Below are 21,211 nucleotides of genomic sequence, written 5' to 3'. Positions count from 1 at the left end.
CTTTCAACTATGAATAAACTAAGGAAAAAGCAGTCCCCGAAGCAAATTCCTCCCTCCTCCCACCCACCAGCTACTGTGGCTATACCTCAGACATGATGTCAATAAGAGTTTTGCGGGGGAGATCTCTGAGGTGTGCTTGGTGATGTGCCAGCTGCTGGAGAAGCTGGATGCTCTCCAGCAGAGCTTTCCGGTCCTAGAAAGGAAATATAAGCCAAAAACAGAGGACATATATCAAAGATTAAGCTGAAGGCTCAGGTAATGATCCACTCTTGAGACCCTTACGCCTACTTGTAGTAAGAAACCTACACAATTGCTTCCTGACAGACCACTAAGCTTTTCTCAAAATGGTGTTTTCTAGCTGTATGGGACAACAGACCCCTTCCTTCCAGGAGAGGTAGGAACCTCCTGTACTATCTGACACAGTTCCTACATTCTAGTCAGGAACAGACATTTAAAAGGCACAAAAAGTCCTTGGATAATGCAAAAAAAAATGAACTGAACTTGATGCTTCAAGTCCCATCTCATTGACTAGCCAATGACCCAGCCTTTCTCTCCAGATCCTCTCTCTACTTCAGACAGCCCTAGAACCAGTAGTGAAAAACAACGTAACGACAGTAATGTCACCTTAATAAGCCGGCCAGATTGAAACAGAGCCACAACTCCAAAAAAGTTTCCAAAAGCAGCATTTCTCACAAGTTTCTGGAAAAGAAAAAAAAAAAAAAAAGCCAGGGGTTAAAAATCCACTTCCCTAATCAGTTAGATTTCACGTTCAGCTACAGTGCTGATCAGTGGAACAAGATGGCTGGAAGATCTAGCCTTGAACACCCTGTCATGTAAAGATAACATATAGAAAAGCACCCCCCTGCACTATGTTTAAGAACTGTCCTAGATTATCTTTCCGTCACATGGACGAATCTCAGCTAAAACTGGGCCAGATGACAATGTCATCAACTTCCAGTTTTCACAAATATTTCCATTATTTCATTATAGTAATTTGCTTTAGCAAGAACCCCCAAACTACAGTATCCAGGCACCAAGCTTTCACAGAACACAGAACAGTTAATTTAAACTAGCTGTTAGCTAATGCTGCTATGAGCCGACTCACCTTTTTCACTTTTTCCAGATTGTGTTTTTCTTTTATCTGTTCCAGGACACTGCACATTGGAATTTCCTCAAAAGCTTGCAAAACCTGAGGACATGGATGGAATAGCTCAGTTTGCAGTTCTTCCATTTCATGAAGTTTTATCGGATTCAGCCAAAATAGAGCTTAACAGTTGTTCAGCATAGCAGCAGATGTGCTGCTTTATTAGGCCAGAATAGAAATAACTAGATCAGTAAAAGATGCGTCAGAATAGGAACTAGTGTAGACATAAATATACCTGCTGATATTCCTTTTTTTTTTTTTTTTTTTTTTTTAGGTACATGACATAACAGGATTAATAATGAGAACGTTTTGCTGCAACTGCATCACCCTGTAACAGAAGCAATGAAACTTTTCAGCATGGGCAAGGCCCTGATCGAGGCGGGAAGAACACAGGCTCTTCTGCACTACCAACCTCTTAGGCGATATGAGGTCACATCCCACTGGTAATCCCAGCTGCTGTGACGCTTAGCTATGTTACAGCCTCAAACAGCATGGAGGAAAAAAAAACCCAACAACTTTGAAGCATGCGTTAAAGGGTTGCCTTTTCAGATCTCACACATAAACCGCCCAACACCAAGAGCAAGTCAATCTTAAGAAGTCACAATAGTTCTAAGTGCAGCATATTTGAAAACCTGGACAAAGTTTGCTAATTAAGGATGGTTCTTGAAGCAGGGCAGAATTCTGGAGCACGAGTGTGATACTGGTATAGCTTATACCTTTCTCAGTGTATTGTTTCTAAAACAGACCACTACCATTTAGAACCGTGCAGCTTTCCTTTGCTGGCTGCAAGAGCCTTCCCTGCTACCTGCACGCAGAAGGTGCCAGAAGGGAGCCCTCCAGCCTCCTTACAGAGAACACGGGGGGACCCCGGGACCTGACGGGGGTTGGCGAGGGGCTGCAGAGCGCCGAGCTTTTGCTCTGCTCCGGGAAATACTGACCTGCGCCAGGGCCAGGCTGAAGCCCGGGCGGGCGGCCTCGCGGGTGGCTCCCAGCCCTTCCACCAGGCGCTTGAGGGTGTACTTCAGCTCGTCGTCCTGAAAGAGAGACCCAGGTCGGCCGGTGCCCGCGCTCTTCCGAACCCGGCGGGGCTGCCGCCCCCCAGCCCCGCACGCCCGGCCGGCGCCCCGCCGTGCCTCCGCCCGGACAGACCCATTTCCAAGCGTGAGCGGAGGTGCGAGCGGTGCCGACCCGGTGCCTGCCCGCACCCACAGCCCCTCCGGCCGGCGCCGGCCCCGGCCCCGGCCTCACCTTCCTGCCCTCCTTTAGGTGCCGCAGAAGATTCTCGGTGGCCGCCAGCCGCACCTCCTGCTCCGGCTTGGCGATGTCCCAGAAGAAGTCGAGGAAAGCGCGGCCCTGCCGCAGCACCCCGCGGGGGTCGGCCACCACGCCGCCGCCCTGGCCCCCCAGCTCCGCCATGCCTCCGCTGCCGCACGTGGGCCGCCGCCGCCGTCCTCCGCCCGCTCCGCCTCTTCCGGGGCAGCGGGGCCCGAGCGGGGACGGGCCTGTCAGCCCCGCCGAGCCGCGGCCTCCCGTCAGGGCCGCGGCTTCTCCTCAGCCGCGCCCCTTCTCCTCAGCCCCGCGCTCCCCTCAGCGCCATATTCCCCTCGCCGTCTCGGAGGCCGGCACCTCCGCGGCCCGTGTTCGTCCCTGCCCTGCCCCAAGGGCTTCCTTTGCTCCCCCGTGCCCTGGTTAGCAGCTTTTGAGGGAAGGTTGGAATCCTCTCCCCGCGGGGAAGCGGGGCACGGTGGGGGAAGAGGGCTGAAGCCCTGCGGGGCACGGAGCGCTCCGTCTGTCCGTCTGCAAGACGGCGGTCCAGCTCCGCGGGGCCGGAGGATGCCGGATGTGTTGGCACCGTCGGTTGTCCTGCGAGAATCTGTGTGTCTCGTGGTTTTATTATAAAGCCTGAAGTAATAGCCTAGGAAAAGGAAACAAATCGGTTCACGCAGAGGGTACGTTTTGTGAGGACACCGAGAAGCTTTGGGCTGCGTTGTCTCTATTCACAGTAAAATACAGCACTGTTCTCCAGCTACCCTGCAAAAATCGTGCACGTTTGCTGCCCTCCTTCCAGACTCCCTCACCCCATGCCAGCCGCAGGAGTGCAGAGAACAAGCCCTAACGCCCGGAGCACGAACCACCTCTGCCCTTCATCCCATCCGCAGCCACAGCAGGGTGATCTGGGGACATAGGAGAGCCCAGCGGCTAACACACCGCGCCGGTTCAAGCACGCTTCAGAGCCTAGGCTGGTGTCACCGATAAACGCCCAGCGCTGACCCCGCAGCCCTTACCGGAGGCTATCCCGGGAGCCCCCGGCAAGAGCCCGGCCGGTGAGCGGCTCTGACGGCGGCGGGGCAGCGCCCAGGCGCCGCGGCTTCCCGACAGGCAGTAGGGTAGACGGCCCCGGCGGGGCGGGGAGCTGGAGACAGGCACCGCCAGGGGCAGCCCTGGCCCGGGCTCCGCCGTATATAAGCGGCGCGGGGTCCTACGGGCGCGGTCCTGTCACGCTCGCACGGGGAGGAGGCTGAGGTGGCGATGGCGGATTTTGATCCTTACGACGATCGGGCCTACAGCAGCTTCGGCGGCGGCCGGGGGTGAGCGCGGAGCCGCGGGCGGCGCCAGGGCCGGGGCCGCTGGGGAGCGCCGAGGGCTCCCCCCGCCGCAGGGAGGGAAGGAGGGAGGGGCGCTCCGCGGCCCCCCGGCCGGGCGAGGAGGGGGCGCGGCCGGGCAGGGCCTAGCCTGCCCCTTTCCCTGCGGAGATGGCGGGCGGGCACGGCGGGAGGGCGGGTGGAGAGAGGGACGGGGGGACGCTGCCTCTAGGAACCTTCGGGGCCCGTCTTGCCCCGCCGCCTTCCCTTCTCCGGGGGGTGGGGGTGAGCCCGGCGGGGCGCGTTTCCCTCCGGCCTTGGCGGGCCCGCTTTGTGAGGCGAGGAGGAGGCTGTGGTGTCCCGGGAGGGGGCGGCGGCCGTCCCCTCGCTACGCGGGACGAGTGCCGCAAGGTTTAGGGCCTGGCGGCTTGGGAGCGCCGGGGAGGGGCGGGTGGAGGGGGGTGTCGCTGTGTTCCCGCCGGCCCGGAGGCGAGCGGGTTTGGGGGGGGGGGGCCGGATTTAGGGAGGTGCTGGGCCAGAGCCAAGGTAGGCCCTGAGGAGCTCCTGCGGGGACAGGCCAGGAGATGGGAGCTTCCCGTGAAAGACGGCAGGGGGGCGAGAGGTCCCCGTTCTGGCGGGACGAGCTCCGTACGGCGGGGTGCCCGGCGGCGGGGGGAGCTGCTGCCGCGCCCCCGAGAGCGGGCAGCATGGTGATGGCTGCAGCGGGGAGGAAATGGGAGGGCTTTGTGGTGCCTCCGGCCGGGGAGGGATGTGAGCTGCCGTCCTGCGTTATCCGGGGCTCTGGGTGCTGACTCCAAATCTCTGATCCTTAGAAACAGGGCTTGTCTCAGCTCTGTTTCTTTGCTGGAGAGTGCGTATAGGGGAGGAGCTACAAAAACAATAACCAGCAACTGCAAAGTTTGCCTTAATTCAGGTTCGGAAGATGCAATTAGCAATTCACGTTTTTGAAGGTTGGTGCCACGTAAGTTTCTGTGTGCACTAAAATAAAACAGTAGGCAAAAACTATGAAATAAACTGTCTTTGCGAATAAATCTTAACAAGTATGCTATTTTATAATCTAATCCTCCAGGATATGTTTCCTGATCAACAGTGTTCTTGTCCTTTCCTGTTCTTAGAGGAATAAATTAGTTTCCTTTCAGACTGTTTAGGCAGCAGGGAAGAGATACTGCTGAGGTTATAACAGGAGTAAGTTTTCTTGTCTTTGGAAACACTGACACTTAAGCTTTGTCAGCTCGTTTTTATGCATGGATACCCTTTGTGTCTAAAGAAGGGATGTCCCAAAGCAAACAGATGATGTAGCCACTTAAAATTCTGTTATTTTTTTAAAATTCTGTAACAAATAACCTTGACAGCAGCCTAAACAGTCTATCCTAGTCAATGTAGGCACATTCTATGAAGTAATAAAATTAAAGTTAAAATGTTACTTTCATATTCAGATTTCTTTAACAGACTACTTAAACTTGCTCTCAGGCAAGACGTGGATACTTGTTTTGGTGAACTAAAGGCATCCTGCTGATTAGTAGATGTCTTTGCAGATGAGAAAATGTACTTATTTTGAATTAGCTGTAGTTTTAAGTCTCAGATGCTACTAATATTGGAGTGCAACTTGTACCTGCATCTAATTTATCATTATTACTAGTAAGTTACTAACAGCTAATGCGCGATTTCAGACCTTAACAGGTCTCTGTGCTTTGTATAAAGTTCCATAATATGTGTAGCGTAATGAAAACATGACTGTTCTTGAAGGTTCTGCTTAAAGAATTCCATGTTAAAGTGACTCCTCATTTTTAGGCACTCTAGGACTGTAATAGTAGTGTGAACTCAGTTGAGATATAATAGTTTTTGTGGAAGTTGCATTCTGCATTACCTTTGCTCTGTATAGAGCATAGGATTTAAACATAACAAGAGAAAACAGTAGCATCCAACAAGTTCCAACATATGTAAGATACCTGCCTCTTTCTCGTACTCTTCAAAATTATGCTGGAAGAGCAACAAAATATGACTGTGGTGTCATGAGACAGGGGATTTTGCTACACCTGAGATGTCTGGTAGTGCACTGATTAAGAGCTGAAGCGTATTACAATGGTATGCAAAAGTCACTTTATTCCAGATGAAGAACATGCTGCTGACATTAATAACAAAAGGCTTACTATAAAAGCTTTTTGGTAAGGGTTTTGGAGCCCAAAATTTGACATAAAACTGTGTGATTAAGCATACTGAGGCCTAGTTGAAACTCTGAACATCTGTAGAGCTTCTCGAAGTTGAAGGAAACCGAGTATTTCTCACTCCTGACTGCTGGTAGGCTGTTTATTTAGGTGTGGCTTTAAGCACTGGGCTTAATGCTGGGCACTTTACTCAAAGGTTAAGATTCATCTGCTGAAGTGCTGTACAAGTTAGTGCAAATGGAGAGCTAGTCTTAATCCTTCTGGCATTTTGGATCCTGTGTTGTACCCATTTAGTGTTAATAAATGTCTCCTGATTTTTAGGCTTGGGTAGCTTTTTGTTGAAGACATCTAATGGTTACTGTAGAGATGTACTGGATTGCTTGAATAAATTGGGTATGTATTTAGAGTTGTGGTCTTGGAGACTTGTGACAAAACTTGTGTCCTGCTGAGCCTTATGCTGCCTCTGGTAAAGCACTAACATTGGAATCCAGTTAGGCTGTTGTCTCTGTGCTGTGCAAGAAGATAAATACTGAGCTATTGTTTTGATCCTTAGTGAAAGGCTATTAAACTCAAATACTAGCTTTCAAAATATTCTTTGTTTTGAGCTTTTGACAGATCTTGTTTTCTGGAGAGAAAAACTAAACTTGAGAGGCTTCAAAATGATAGTTTAGTTGTTCTTTCACCCCAATATGGCCTTACACTGTTGTTAGCTCAGTCCACCAAAAAGTAAGTTTAATTATAGGGATGTTTGCGTCGGCATTTGCTAGAACCAAGCCTTCCTCTAGCTTTCTGCTTAGGTTTTCTGAAAAAGAAATCAAATGGTGGTGTTTCAGCTTCCTACATTAAGATGGCATAATTATTACCTAATTGTGTCCAAGCAAAAGTTACACTGAGTGGGAAATGCAGATATTCATTTAACACTTTGGTGTGACCCAGTTCACTTAGTTCAGGTATGTTTTTAATTATAGTTGACTTTTGTCCTATTTTGTTACAAATGAGAGCATCTTCTTTCAATCTCATTATTTGCCTACTGAAGTCAACCTTTTTTTTTTTTTTTTTAACTGTTTCAGTGTTGAAAATCGTAGGGAAGCATAGAAACAGTTTCTTTTTGTGTTGCTCTACCTGGATTCTGTAGGAAAGTTAGTTTGGAAGCTAGTTATTGACCATTCCTGTTCTTCAAATGGAGACTAAAATACCCAATATATAGTTATATATTTGATAACTGAGGCCTTAGTGGATCAAATTCAAAAAGAATACTTCATTTTCTGACTTGCTATCGGTAGGAATTGCACAACAGGGCATGGATTTCCACACACACACACCCTGTGAAGTTCTGGTATGCCATGGTAGAAACAAGGTTTGTCTGTAGCACAAAAAATTCTTTTGGGGATTGCTAACTTGAGGGTGTGGTTTCAGAAGCAGCTCCAATTGATCTTAGTGGAGGTTGCTGTTGGAAGCTGTAGTTCGAGCCCTTGCTTTCATTCTCCTTTCTGTGTTGGCAGAAGTGCTCTTTGCAGCTGTCCAGATCACCTTGTTGATCTGGCTGAGAATTCAACTTTAGGGCGAGTTTTTAGGCAAATCGGCTCACTGAACAAGATGACTGGCAGTTCAAGGAATGTGTAGAAGGAGGGAATGCTCCTTTTAAACTTAGCTGAAGCAATTCTGATGTTCCTATAGAACATAATTTTTTTTTTTTTCTGCAAATTAAATATATGGTATTTTAATAGCTGTTTGTAAGGCCATAGATGAGAATTAAGGGCAAAAGCATGGAACTGATTCTACATGTTATGGAATTCTTTAGAAGAGCAACTCAGCTGTCTTGGAGTTTCTCCTTAAAACTTAGTCTTGTGACTAAAGTTAATTCTGCTATACATACACAGCACCCAACTACAGCAGCTTTAGTTCTCCAGTATGTTTTTGACCCTGACTTGTTAATGAGACAAAGGCAGATGAGGAATATTGTCAAAAATGCTAAAACATGAACCTGGGTGGACACTAATTAAGGATATGTAGGTTGTGATTCAAGTACATTTAGCAGCATGCTGCTAGTGTTGGTAACAAATGACTCCTGCACGGAGCTGCTACCGTAAAAAGGCACAAATGACAGGCTTACCTAGGAAGAGTTAAGGAATCTTATTCAAGATTTCTGCATTATCTGATTCATTAGTAATAAATTATTTATTCTGGAATGAAAAAAGGGGAAAAAAAAAGGCAGACAAGTACATTGCTTGCCCAGTGGATTTTTCTGGCTGTGTGCAACCAGCCAGAATAAAAGGAAATAATAGAATTATTTGACCTTCTGTATTTTAGGTAGGACTCTGCAGAAATCTAATTAGTCCATGTCACACTAGCAAATCCTGGTTTGGTACAGTTTGTGTTCCCCCATGCTTTTAAATGCATAGTGAGCCTCTGGGAAAGGAAGCAGACATGAACAAAGCCCATAAAAGTAAGGTGTTGAAGAGAACATGGGCAGAGTAGTAGGTAGGCATCTCAGGTAGAAGTCAAAGATTGCTTAGTTGGGGCAAATGGTGTTGGAACCAGTAATAGTGGCATCCGGTAGTTTAGAAGTCTAGGAGCTGTAACTTAAGGTTACCTTGTGCCCATGGTACAGATCTTGCTCTCTGTAAAGGAGATCAAAGTTAGCTTTAGAAGATTAGGCTCTACAGGAAATTAACACAGAGATGTGTTTACATTAATACAATAAAGAATTTAGCTGGTACAGTCTAGTTTTTCAGCAACCAGTGCCAATAGCCTTAACTGAGACTGAGGAAAAAGATAGAAGACAACCTAGTTTACCTCAGTCTGTAATTCATGAGACACAAAGGAAGAAGTAAGCATCCAAATAGCACTGAAATTGGTTTCTCTGCCTCAGAATACCTTGCTCAACCAAGTTTTTTTTATTATGTGTTCAATTCAAAGCATTCCAGTCCAGATACCTGACAGTTACAGTAATAACTTCAGAGTTAGGAGAAGATGTTTCTGTTAAGCTAAATGCTGCTGAAATAATTTAGAAGAATGTGGAGTGGATGTTGATAATATACTATTTAGTTAAAAGCATTGGATCCAGCTTAATTTCAGGATAAGCTGACAAGCCTCTGCCATGCACCTATGTCTTCACTGCTATAAATTAATCTTAAAATCTGGTCTAGGATGTGTTTTTTAAGAAGTAATGTTTTTGAGTGGGGGACAGTAGAGAGATAACCTTATGTTGCCTTTCTTAATGGATTGTGGGATGAGAGAGAAGTTCGTTCATCATGTAGTTACTGAGTTCACCTGTAATGTATGTAAAATATATTGTTCATTTGTTTTCCCACTGAAGTACTGCATCGGGTAATACTAGAAAGGAGTTGGGCAGTTGTGGGGGTGACAGGTACAGGCAAAGGGATAGAAAAACTAACCAAAGTTACGGAAAAATCCACTTCCAAAAAGTCAGACAGCACCTGAGCAGTGCTATATACTATATTACTGGCTGTGTTGAGAGTTCCAGAGACACTGCTTTTTTTTTTTTTAACAGGTCTCGTGGTGGCGGCCTTGGTTCCCGCAAACAGAAAGAGCTGCCAACAGAACCCCCTTTCACAGCGTATGTGGGAAATCTACCCTTCAACACTGTGCAAGGAGACATAGATGCCATCTTCAAGGATCTCAGTGTAAGGAGTGTACGACTAGTCAGAGACAAGGAAACAGACAAATTTAAAGGTGAGTGTTCAGAGTTGGTTTAGTTGTAGATGGCTAATTGTAAGAGAAAATGAGGTACTTCAGAAGTCACTTTAATGGGGAATTTCAGTCTACTGTAAAGTGCAGTTAGTTTGTTGATCTGTTTGTTCTTGATGATGACTTATGTAGGTTTCTCATTCACTAACAAGTAAGCATCTCATTTGAATGAGATTCACTGTTACTTCCATCATCTTAAGATACAGACTAACCTGAGTGACAAGAGTCAATATTTGCTCTGCCATAAAAGGACTTTCTCAAACCTTGTTTGTCTTGTATGAGTTCTAACAAAGCTGAAGTGTCTGACCCACTTAAGATCTGTGACCTTAAGTGTTGAGTACTTACACAACCTTTCTTTAGTTTAAAAGACTCCCATTGCTTCAGCTCTGTCTTTTTTTAGTAGACAGGGAGAAAAAGCAAGTAAATAAGCCATTCAGGCAATTGTTTTAGAGGATGCAAATCTGATTTCCATTGGAATTGGCCAGTGGAAAGGGAGTATATTTATTTGTAAGTTACTTTTAGGGGGGAAAGAGGCTTAACTCAGATAACAGAGGGTCTTAGAAAAGGAATAAATTCACTAAATGATGTGGTGACACAATATCAGACTGCTGGCCAAGCAGGTACTTCAGCTTCTTGTTCAAAAATACTAGTAACTAAATGTCAATATTCAGCTAAGTAACTGTCTAAAGGCATAGATGAAATCTACTCTGTAATGACAACCCTATGGTAAAAGGAATTAATCAGGCTTTTGGCATTTGTGTAGTGTCCATACAGAGTTCTATTTCAGGATTTGTCCCCATCATTAATAGGCATAGGTAAATGCATTCATCGTTAATGATGTTTGGTTTCTGAGTTGCATACATCTTGCACTTACCATATCGTAGCTCATCTTTGAAAGAGAAGGAAGGCTATTAGCAGATATGCAGGAAGAGTAGCTTCTTACAAAGGCCTTTTAAAGTGCTGGTATTAACTTGTGAGGTTCTTCTTACAGGATTTTGTTACGTAGAGTTCGATGAGGTGGAGTCACTCAAGGAAGCTCTTACATATGATGGTGCAGTAAGTATACTTGCAATTAATTTGTGAAATAAAAAGATAAGCACAAGTCTCAAACTTCTTGGCAGCCCGCATGGTACATTCTGAAGAGATTCTCCCCTTTATTTAACAGCTTTTGGGTGACCGATCACTCCGAGTGGACATAGCAGAAGGCAGAAAACAGGATAAAGGTGGCTTTGGCTTCAGAAAAGGTGGCGGGCCTGATGACAGAGGTGACTTCCATTTTTCTAAATAGCTTCTTAAATATAATGGTTATAGTTATGACTTCTGGTGCTAACTAATGCTAAGACAAGGCATGCAATTAAACATGAAGATTATATAGGAAAGAGAAATTTTATATGTATATACACATTTCTAACCTAGCTGCTGCCGCTCCTGAAACGTCTGGAATATAGATGCGCTTTGTGTCCAAAAGCTGATTATGTTGTGACTCCTAGCCCAGGAAGTGAGACCAACACCCCTAGTAATATACAGTGTCTTGCAGAGGACAATCATAAGCCCAACAGTCTGATCTGCTACTATTTTATTATGATGCAAGAAAAGTACATAAGCACAAGTAGACAAATACTTATTTTAGACTATCTATCTCCTGTTCTAGTGTAAAAATAGGTTTTGTTGTAGGTGAAGCTTAATTGAACTAGACTCGGTAAAGATTTCCATTGAATGTGTATTAGAGAATCTTTTCTGACCACTTATTCTTGGTTAACTTAAACTGACCTTGTGTTCCTATGCAATGGAACTTGGTAGTACCAAAACAAAAGGATTTTCCAGCAGCATGACTTTGGATATTGAAGGACTGAAACTTTGGTTTGCTATTCCCTTGATCAGTCTTTCCCACAGCTTCAGACCTGAACACGATTGTGGCTTTTTTCCTAGGAATGGGAGGAGGTTCCCGAGAATCCAGAGGAGGTGGATGGGATTCCAGAGATGACTTCAATTCTGGTATCAGTATTAACACTTATACAGATAGGAAGCCTAAAAGGCACAGAAATGTTCTCATTCTCATGTCAGCTACATTTGTCCCCATTACTGTTTTGATTGTATCTACTGTATGCCAACTTTGGACATCCCACAGCTGCGGTGGGATGCTTCAGAGGGAATATTCCATTGCCTCATAACAGAGGAAAGAGTTGTGACTAAATTTTATGAAACAATCCTAAATGACAGAATACTTGTTCAAATGTAGCCTATGGTGTCTAGGTTTTAAGCATGTCTCAAACATGCGGCCAAGTACATTTCTGAATAGTAGCAGAAACAGACAGATTATGCAGAAAAGCTGATATGGTATTCTTTCAGACCAGAGGCTTTCACCTTCTTGTGGAGATGTGACATCATTATGAAGCAACTGACTTCTCCAAAGATGTGTTAAGTGTTCCAAAGCACTTTTAAATGCAAAGTGTTCCTAAACTTTTAGATCTTAGTGATGCAAGTTGCAGCAAATGACTGAGCTTGCTGAGTGGAAAGTAGTGATGGAGCCACTGGGTTTGCTCTTGACTTCCAGTCAGTTTCTAGCTATTAGAATCCAGGGTGACATTAACACAATTGCTTTTGTCCTCTGAAATTGTGGGTTTGGTCCATTTTCTGATGGGGAGATGTTGGCAAGTGCAACTTTGCAATGTCCAGTCTCTGCGTGAGTGGAATGGGCAAAGTAGAAGGAGCGGTAACAAAGTGTGCCCTTGCCACTAGCATGAAACTGAAGCATGGTGCTGGAGAGAGGAAGCTTGCTACAGCGCTGCGCTTAACCTGCCTTTGAAGCTAAGCATTCTGGTGTCATAGCTTTATACCTTCTTTGGCAGCTGCTTCAAATATGGATGCATTTTAGCTTGTTAGATGCTCGATGAGTGATTTGTGAGCCAAAAGTTTAGTATTTAAGTCTTAGTTGCTACAGAAGCTTTTCTTCTCAGGTTGTACAGCCTTGCTCTGGATCAAGTCTTTAAAGATGGTTGCTTGGCACTGAAGTAAGTAAGGGACGGTTCTGCAACTCTGCCAAATACTGAAGTGGAAAGGAAAAATCTCAGATGGGAATAAAACAACTTTCTCTTCCAGGCGGCTTCTGAAAAACTGAGTATATTCTCCTTAGGTGTGCTGTTAGCCTGAAGTATCCTCTTCCCATTGAATGCAGATGATGGGGGCTTGGAGAGATACTCTAGGATAGTCATTGGTACAGACTGGAACTCTGGTCAGTGACAGATGGTCCTTGATTTTTTTGGTACATACACTGAAGAAATGCAGTCAGTTTCATATTTAAAGTCTGAATTGTTTTTTTGTTTTGGGTTTTTTTTTCCAAGGTCTTTAATTAGTCTAGTAAATGCCTGGTCAGTTTATAGTTCAGCTAAAAAACCTTGGGGATTTGCTCTGTTTTTCAAAGGCTCTGTTTTATAAGGGCCATATACTTCACTACTCCCTAGCTATTTTCCCATTTGCTCTGCTCCTGCAGATTTCATGCTAAGGCTGTAGCCAGTGTGATCTGCTGGCTACAGAAGTACTCCGAGTACTTCTGGTGCCATCTCTGAATTCAGCTAATGGTGTTAACAAACTGAAGTTGCAGCTGAAGCTCATATTTTAAGCTCACTTGATGACCCACTCTCCAACACTCCAGTAAGCCTCTAGGTGGATAAAGCAGTTTCTGAACTTGGCATAGTATACTTGGTTTCAAATGGAATCTGTATGGCTCTTCTAGAAAACATGTTAGAGATCTGTGAAGCAGGCTGCCTACAGACAAAAGGCTCTCAGTGCATCATCTTGGACTGACAGCAGTGACTTGCAAGGTTTTCCAGTCACTCAGATAAAAGTCTAGATTAAAATTATTGCAAAATGTGCTCTTTAAATTCACTGTCTTCTGTCTTCAGGATTCAAAGATGATGACTTCTTGGGAGGCAGGGGTAGAGGAACCCGCCCTGGAGACCGGCGACCACCAGGTGCCTCAATGGGAAGTGGTGGCACTGGTCGCTTCAGAGATGGGCCTCCCCTTCGTGGATCTTCCATGGACTTCAGAGAGCCAACAGAAGGTAAACTCTTTATATGTTCTGTAATTCAGGCTTCCTTCATGAAGGAGACTTCTGCTTTCTTTGTCAGGTTAGAGCTACTACCCTTGACAGACAGATCTTAAAACCTTAACGTTTTTTCTTTCAGAGGAAAGAGCACAGCGACCCCGACTTCAGCTCAAACCTCGAACAGTTGCTACTCCCCTCAATCAAGTAGCCAACCCAAACTCTGCTATCTTCGGTGGAGCCAAGCCCCGAGAGGAAGTAGTAAAAGAGCACGACTGAGTTTGGGGTTGAGAGGGAATGGGGAGGCGGGAGAAAAAGCAAGACAGTACAGAGTGACTCGCTCTGCTGGAATGTCAACCCTGCAGTTTACCATTCCTGCCATCTGGTATTTGTCCTCTTTGAAACCGAAAACACAGAGCTTGTGAATGCATGTCAGCTGTTAACAAGTGGTTTTTAGTACGTTCTTGGCTTTGCTGTATCTAGTGCCTGCTTTGTGCTGAGTTTCCCTCTTCTGTTTCCTTCCAAGCAGCACAATTGCCAGTAGATAAGGCAGTGTAGCTGCTTCCACGAGTGTGGAGGTCTCTGGACAAAGGTGCTGCTTCACTTCTTCCTTTCTGGGTTTGTTTTACTTTAGAAGCACAGGTTAGACTTAGTTATTTCCCTGTATCGTTTCCTTTTACTTCCTCAGTGCTCCTCTTCTGACCTGCATGTCTTGTTCTGTATTGCTGTGGCTCTGAAGAGGAAAACTGGAGAGTCCAGATGAGTTCAACAGAGAAATTTACAGTTCTAACCAAGTAGTGAAATACCGTTTATGAACAATTGGTGATAAGAGTTACTGTATACAGCAGAGCCCCTTATAAAACTAAGGGGGACAGCTGCCCTTTCACACCCATTACCAGGAATTATCAATTTAATAGATGCAAATACAGTTGGCTGACAAGAAGCCTGGTGAATAGGTGGTGGAATCAGTATGGATAAAGCATCTCTGCTGCCATCAGACTCTTGCCGGTGGCTGTCTATTGACTTCAAAATGGTATGACACTATACCTCTGAGCTCAAGGTTAGTGCTGCAAAAATGTGCCTGTTTGAGCACAACTGCTCACTGGCTCTTTCTGCTTACTTTTTGGGGTTTTACATGTTTGGTAAATTTTTAAACAACATTTCTACAAATAAAATTGCCTTTTTTATTTTTGTTTAAGGAGTGTATACTTTGCCATGCAGTATGTAATCGCCATTATCTCCTGTATTTCTTTGCCCAGTGGTGTACAGTTTTAAGACCTCTGCTTTCAGAATACCTTGAAAATGGGCAGATTAGAAATTGTTCTGCTATAGATTCTCTTCATGTAGAAGTTTGGGTAAAAAGCATCTCTAATTGCTGCATCTCTCTTCGCTTGAAATGTTTCTTGCTAGTGTTGTGTGAGAGGAGGGAGGGGAGGCTGGAGCAAAAGGTAGAGATCATTAATGTTTGTTTAAAAACAAAACCTGGATCTACAGCACTGAAGTGTGGAGATATGTCCAATGCATGAGAAAAACTTGGGCCCCTAATGCTAGTGCTGACAGCTTTCAGATAGAACAGCCAGCACACTGGAGTACTTGCAAGAGGAGCTTGGAAGCATGGCTGCTTCACTACCAGCATCACTGCTAGTAGTGAATTTCTTCCCTAAAGTTACCTTTGTAATGTCAGAGTCCCAGCAATTCACAGAACTACTTTCCTTCCTTCTGCCTGTCACTTAATCTGCTTCTGAGATAAGAACCATTTGTCTAACACTAATACTTAATTTAAAACAGACATGCATTTGTGTGGTTGTATTCCAAACCAATAATTGATCTATTTACATCTTCAATGTGGAAAAGATTTTAAGAACAAATTCCCATATAAAAATTCACTTCTAGTCAAGACAGTTGACTTTTAAATGTAAAAACAAAACAAAAAAAATGGAAAAGAATTCCAAACACTTAACACATTCTGCTTCATAACAAAATAAATTTATGGATATGGTATTTTGTGAATGATCTTTTAAATAAAAGAAAACATTAAGTAATATTTAACATTGGTCTTTATTTGAGTCTGCTATAGCATGTTTTTCTCCCCCCCTCAGTTTTCAAACATTGTGTTAATTTGGAAATTTGCTTCCTTAAATTTTATGGGGAAGCAGTACCAGACCCATTCTTATACAAATAAGGGGGAGGGGGAGGAAAAGATAAAGGGGAGGAATCTAATCTAAACACGTGCTGGAACATGCAGGGCACAGTGAAGTAACAAGTGTGTACAAGTGGAAGCAAGCCCAAGTTCTTTGTCCTGTGGCTTCAGTATAGCTTCAGTTAAATTGCTAAGGCTGCCAGGCAGAATTTGGAAGTACTATAGCTTGCAGGTCATGGAGCTCGTTGTGCCATTTCCCACCAGCAGGATTCTGCTGCCCTCTGACCAGAAGCCGTTGCCCGGTACAGGGCAAAATGTGTCCTACCATTTGAGTACTGATCGGTTTAATGTGGAGTCTTTGAGGTAAGACAAATCGATTGCCACTGTCTTGCCCAGTTTCTCCCAACTTTTGCAGCAGACCTGTTTCCTGCTAGATGTAATTGTTAATGAGGCTGTTGCCCTGTGTCTTTGAAGTATATGCATTCTGCAGGGTAAGTTAGAAGAGGGAGAGCCATGTTTTTATTGAGGAAATGAGCTCTGACCTTCCTGCTGGTTTTACTGCTTTCCACACTGTGAAAGGGTGGAAAGTGTTCCTGCCTTCTGGCTACTCAGTCCACTCTCTCTTTAGACCTGCTCTTAGGACAGCTTGAGCAGAGAGAATCCAAATCCTGCCTTGGAGCCACTTGCTGAAGCAGCGTGTGTACTAGCACCTGACTGTCCTACTTGAATAATGACCCGAGTTTTGTATGTCAGAGTATGGCTAGCTGGGTGGCGATAGTGTCCTTCAGCTGCGACCACACAGCTTGCTCATCGTAGCTGGTCTTTCAGACCTTCTTACGGTGGAAGCAATAATTTCATCACTCTGCATGGAGGAAAGTAACACTGGTTTGTGAGAGGTAGAGAGAGGGAAAATGGCTCATCTTAGTCCTATAAATGTTTTTCTGTATCTGCTAATATTTGTTTGGTCAAGGGTTTCCCACTAGGGAATGCAGCCTAATCCCAATATAATTTAGTATCTTTTTTTTTAGTAGTTCTTCATATGCAAACATAAATGGATTGCCTGGGGTTTTTTTAAGCATTCTGCATTATGCTTGCCATATGGCTTAGGGTCAGACTCCTCCAGTCCTTTTTCTTTGCCCCTGTCAAAAATGTAACTAACATTTTCCTATACAGAAGCATATCAAACCAGCTTGTCTCAACAGTTGATAAAACTATATTTAATATACAGATATGGCATTTTAAGTTTTGTAGGAGGGAAGCAAGTTTATTTTTTCCCCATCCCACCAGTAAAAAGCAGTTAAGGTTTAATCTGTAATGCTTAATTTTACCTGCAGCTTAAAGCTAAGCCTGGCATGGCAAAGCCTAGACCGAGGAGGTTACCAGCAGTGCTAACAAATGGATAATTCACTTTGTGGCTATTCATATTCTCACCAAGTTATTTCTAGTAGCTGTGCAGAGCTTTCTTCAAGCTTGAACTTAAAAAATAAACAAAACTGAAGTCAGGAATGCAGCAGACGGGTTTTGGAACTGAAATTGAATTTGCTTTGCTACTGTAGAAAGTGCTTTGTTGTGTTTCTCCAGTTGGGTTTGCAGGTGGGGAAGGCTGGTGTGGTGTCCCTGGAAGAGCTGTGAGGCAATGCAGGAGTGAGCAGCACACATCTAACATGCTGCAGAGCTCCACTGTCAGCCACCAAAAACCAAACCCCACTGAGCTCCAAAGCCCAGGAGTAGTCCTGGGAGAGCTAATCCCAGTCCTTTAATGGCAGCAGCCCAGTGCTGGCACGGGTGTGCTGCCAACTCACTGGACTGTGCAAGTCTGTAACAGCATCCGAGGGGGCTCTTTGTGCTTGTGGTCATGAATGTTGTTCTGATGGCTGGAGGAGGTGGCGGAGCGTTCACATACTCAAACGACGGGCTGCGGATAGAGTCAAGTTAAATTTATGCCCTTGAAGGTGACTTACTCGCCTTCCTAAAGTAGCAACAAGATGTTAACCTACTACTGAGACGCGCTGGCACTACTAAAAGCGTCCAATGCTGACCCTGAATTTCTGAAGTTCTGCTAGGTGTCCCAGAGCTGGTTGTGATAGAGAGTGATTGCGGCCAAGACTCGCTGTCCCAGGGCCGTTTGGGATGATGCTGATATTTTTCAACTTGTCTTATGAATTCTATTATAGTTTCAATCCTGACTTTAGCACATAGTATAGTAGGAGCATTTGCCACCTGTAGTACTAGCTGCTGACTTGTCTTCAGAAAAGATGAGAAAATTGTGAGAATTTTAGAGCAAATCTTGTGATATTGCAACCCCTCCTTTTTGTAGAAAAGGTTTAATAATAAAAGCCAGCAAATTTTGAAATGGTTGTGCGACCCCTTCATCAGAGCGCTTGTGCGTAGCAACTTCCAGAGCGGCCCTTGTCCCCCTGACTGCTTTGAACAGAGCTGTTGGGAGCGACTGTTTTCCAGGAACCCCCTGTTCACCGGGAGTGTATTTTGGACAAAGGCTGCATGTGTCAGGTTTGCTCCAAGCAGTGCAGTTTGAAGCCAGGCATGGATCACTGGGTTTCTATACCGACCTCATTCCTTCTCAGTGTGTGGAAGTACATCTCGTGATTATTCACACTGGCTTGCAGCAAGAGCATGGGCAATAAGCTGTTAACTGCGAGCATCTTTAAATTTGTGTTAAGTTTATGTTTTACATTCCGATGGTTTCTGTTTCACTACTGGACAAGAGCGAAGGCTCTGAAGGAATGGGGCTGTTCGTATATCCTGGCACATTCTACCTTTGTAGTTCTCACGGGCACTTCTCTGGACTGGATTCTTGGGATGCAATTTTGTAGGTGATGCTTGTCTTAAATTTTTAGAAAGGGCAGTTTCTGTGGCTGAAGAGGAATTTGATTTCCAGCTGATACTGGAATTTTCTGATCTGGTAGCTGAATCCCTCCCTCCTCTCAAATATCCCTTATCCACTGCAGGATTTTAAGGAATCAAGTATATTCAAAGTGGCAGAGGGCCATCTTTTATTGGGTGCATACGTCTCATCTATATAATCTGAAGTTTATTCTGTTATTTGTGATACCACTCACTATAGCGGTATTAAACCGAACCAATTAGAAGCATTTGAAATGGTGTAATCATATTCTTTGACCCTGCTTTCTGAAAGGATTTAATCCTTCAGTGCCAGACACTTGACTCTCAAGCCTGATGCACATTATTAATAGCAATATCTTGATGACATTATATGTTCTGGACTAACTGGAGAAACGTACTACCAAAGCTATAAGCGTATAGCTTGCACCTATCCTGCGTATTAAGGATTGCAAGGGAGCTTTGCTGGTTCCTCTCCGTGACTGCTCACTTAAACCCGAAGCTTAGATGGGCACAAGAAACGGGAGATCAGGTTCTGGGTGCACATGCGGTGTCATGCTGTGCGTGCGGTGTCGCTGTTTGAGGTCTAAGATCATGTTCCTCATCTTACTGTAGCTGTTTGGGTGACTAAATCTAAAGCATTTTATGGTTTCCTTTTCCATAGCTGCAACGCCTCTGATACGTGACGTCGCCTGCTCAACGGCAGGTTCATTTTAACATTGGCTTCCCTTATTTCTGTCCCCTTTGCAGCAAAGTGCATCCAAGGGCTTTAAGGACCTTCGGCGCTGTAACAGGAACAACCTGCTTACCTCTAAGCTCACAAATTCTTGTGTAAAGCTCTAGAGCGTGCCAGGGTTGATGTTTTGGGTATGTTATTGCCGGGAATGCTGCCACCACCTTTCTGCCCAGTAGGTTTCAGCCAGGTTAGTGTTCCCCATGGTAGGGATTTTCTTCCTGCTAGGAGATTGTTTTGTTCATGTCACCATGCTCCCAAGATCTGCCTCTTTCTTTTAAATAAACCAAAAAGTCACTAAGTACCTCTATAAACCCCTGCAAAATCTGTACTGTAATGAACCTGTATAATTTGTATTGCTGTATAAAAAAATCAAATAAAAGCATTCAAACCTTCTAGGATTTTGTGTTCAAATTTAAGAATTATTGTGTCTACGGGGATGAACTAAGCAGGATAAGAATGGGAAGAAGCTTTATAGCACCGTAGGGATGTACAGGATTAGTCTTTGCAAACCTTACTTGGCCAAATTTCTGTAAAGCACCCAGAAATCCTAGTTGTGAGCTGGCTTTCCACTGGGTGGTAGCAGCATGTATCTTCAGCTGTAACGGAGCTGCTTTCAGTTTCAGCCCGGTGAGATCAGATTTGCAGTGGAGCGTGCAGCTGGGGCAGGGCGGGAGGTGGCACTTCCCCTAAATGCTCATGCGACTACAGCTAAAAGGAAAGCCGTTTCTTGGTCTGTACAAAAATGTGCGCGCGCTACTTTAGCACATCAGAAAATTGCCTCCAAGATGTGGCTTTCATTAAAGCTGCCGTGAAAATTTGGCAAAACAAATAATGAGCGCCTGGGATGAGAGGTGTGCTTATTCTGGTCCCAAAGCAAGGGGGATTTGAATGCTGGTCTCCTGCAAAGCAGGCGAGGCTTGGCTCGCAAAGCTTGTGAGCTTTGGGAGAAAGAGCCTGTTGGAGCTCGGAAACCTTTCCTCAAAACTGTCGGCATTGGGTGTTTCTGCAGAAAGGTCAGGTTTAGACGATGCACTGTTTTCTGATGGTTGTTTCACTGCTAATTTCTGATCAGCATTAGTCATAACACCTGGTTCCAGCAAAACCAGCTGGTCTGTGAGCAGACCCCACCTTTATCTGAAAGGATGTAAACTGGCCCCTAGGGCATTCAGTCTGCCATCCCCGACAGGTAAGCTGGGGCAGGGTGGAAGGTGGAGTCTCACAACCTCTCTGGGCCCAAAGAGAGATTTCTACAGCTGGTTAGCTATGTATTAAAAGCGGGGGGAGAAGGAGGGGTTGGTTAGCCGGTAACATGGACCGAAGGAGTAGATGCTATGTGTTTGTTATGGGGGTGGAACAAAACCAAGCTGAAATGGGTAAGCTTTGAAAAGGACACGGAAAGGTGAAATTGTAATGTGGCGTTTTATGTCATTTATTGCAGCGGATAAAAGCCTGATGTTCCTGTGTCTTTGACCTTTGGTCAGACCAGAAATGGTTTCTAGCAGGCGGTCTAGGCAGGGCACAGGGGTTCCGGGAGGGAGAGGACAGGCGCAGGGCAGAGCCTGGTATCCCAGGCTGGGTTTGGTGTCCGAGGGGTTACCGCGTGCGCGTCAGAGACGGGACTTGCTCTGGTCTCACGAAGAGCAGAACTCATGGTTGTGTTGGATGGTGCTCGGAGTCAGGGTTCTCATCCTAAACCCCTCCATCAAGCCCTTTGTGTGAGAAATACAAAGAAGGGACATAGTATCTATACAGCTGTGTGTGTTACTGTGGTAATTACCTTCTAATCAAGGTGGTTGGGCCTCTCAAG

At 45.0% G+C, this 21,211-nt stretch overlaps 2 protein-coding genes across 6 annotated transcripts in view; one reads left to right on the top strand and one right to left on the bottom strand.

Annotated features, from left to right (window-relative positions):
* MYBBP1A (MYB binding protein 1a) overlaps positions 1–3,529 on the bottom strand; it is a 63,358-nt gene extending 59,829 nt beyond the window's left edge. For 2 of the 4 annotated variants that reach the window (XM_030027088.2, XM_030027089.2), the window contains exons 1-5: positions 2,393–3,438; positions 2,083–2,178; positions 1,106–1,189; positions 625–699; positions 86–193 (exon numbers count right to left, since the gene is read on the bottom strand). In XM_030027088.2, coding sequence (XP_029882948.1) covers positions 86–193; positions 625–699; positions 1,106–1,189; positions 2,083–2,178; positions 2,393–2,560 — 531 coding nt within the window. In that variant the 5' untranslated portion in view covers positions 2,561–3,438. Of the gene's footprint in view, positions 1–85; positions 194–624; positions 700–1,105; positions 1,190–2,082; positions 2,179–2,392 lie in introns of all 4 variants that reach the window. The other 2 variants (XM_041126981.1, XM_041126980.1) reach the window with 2 other exon arrangements.
* A 10-nt stretch (positions 3,530–3,539) lies between these two features.
* Positions 3,540–19,797, top strand: EIF4H (eukaryotic translation initiation factor 4H). Of its 2 annotated transcripts, XM_030027090.2 has the most exons (7): positions 3,540–3,732; positions 9,427–9,608; positions 10,615–10,679; positions 10,789–10,888; positions 11,553–11,618; positions 13,526–13,684; positions 13,809–19,797. In XM_030027090.2, the coding sequence occupies exons 1-7, from the start codon at positions 3,674–3,676 to the stop codon at positions 13,943–13,945; spliced, it is 768 nt and encodes a 255-aa protein (XP_029882950.1). In that variant the 5' UTR covers positions 3,540–3,673; the 3' UTR covers positions 13,946–19,797. The 2 variants fall into 2 exon arrangements, with proteins under 2 accessions (XP_029882950.1, XP_029882952.1); XM_030027092.2 differs by lacking the exon at positions 11,553–11,618.
* The last annotated feature ends 1,414 nt before the right edge of the window (positions 19,798–21,211 follow it).

The sequence above is a fragment of the Aquila chrysaetos genome, chromosome 10 (assembly GCF_900496995.4).
Source record: "Aquila chrysaetos chrysaetos chromosome 10, bAquChr1.4, whole genome shotgun sequence".
In the NCBI taxonomy this organism is placed as follows: domain Eukaryota; kingdom Metazoa; phylum Chordata; class Aves; order Accipitriformes; family Accipitridae; genus Aquila; species Aquila chrysaetos.
The sequence above is the reverse complement of the archived record's forward strand: the minus strand, read 5'-3'. Positions and strand labels throughout refer to the sequence as shown.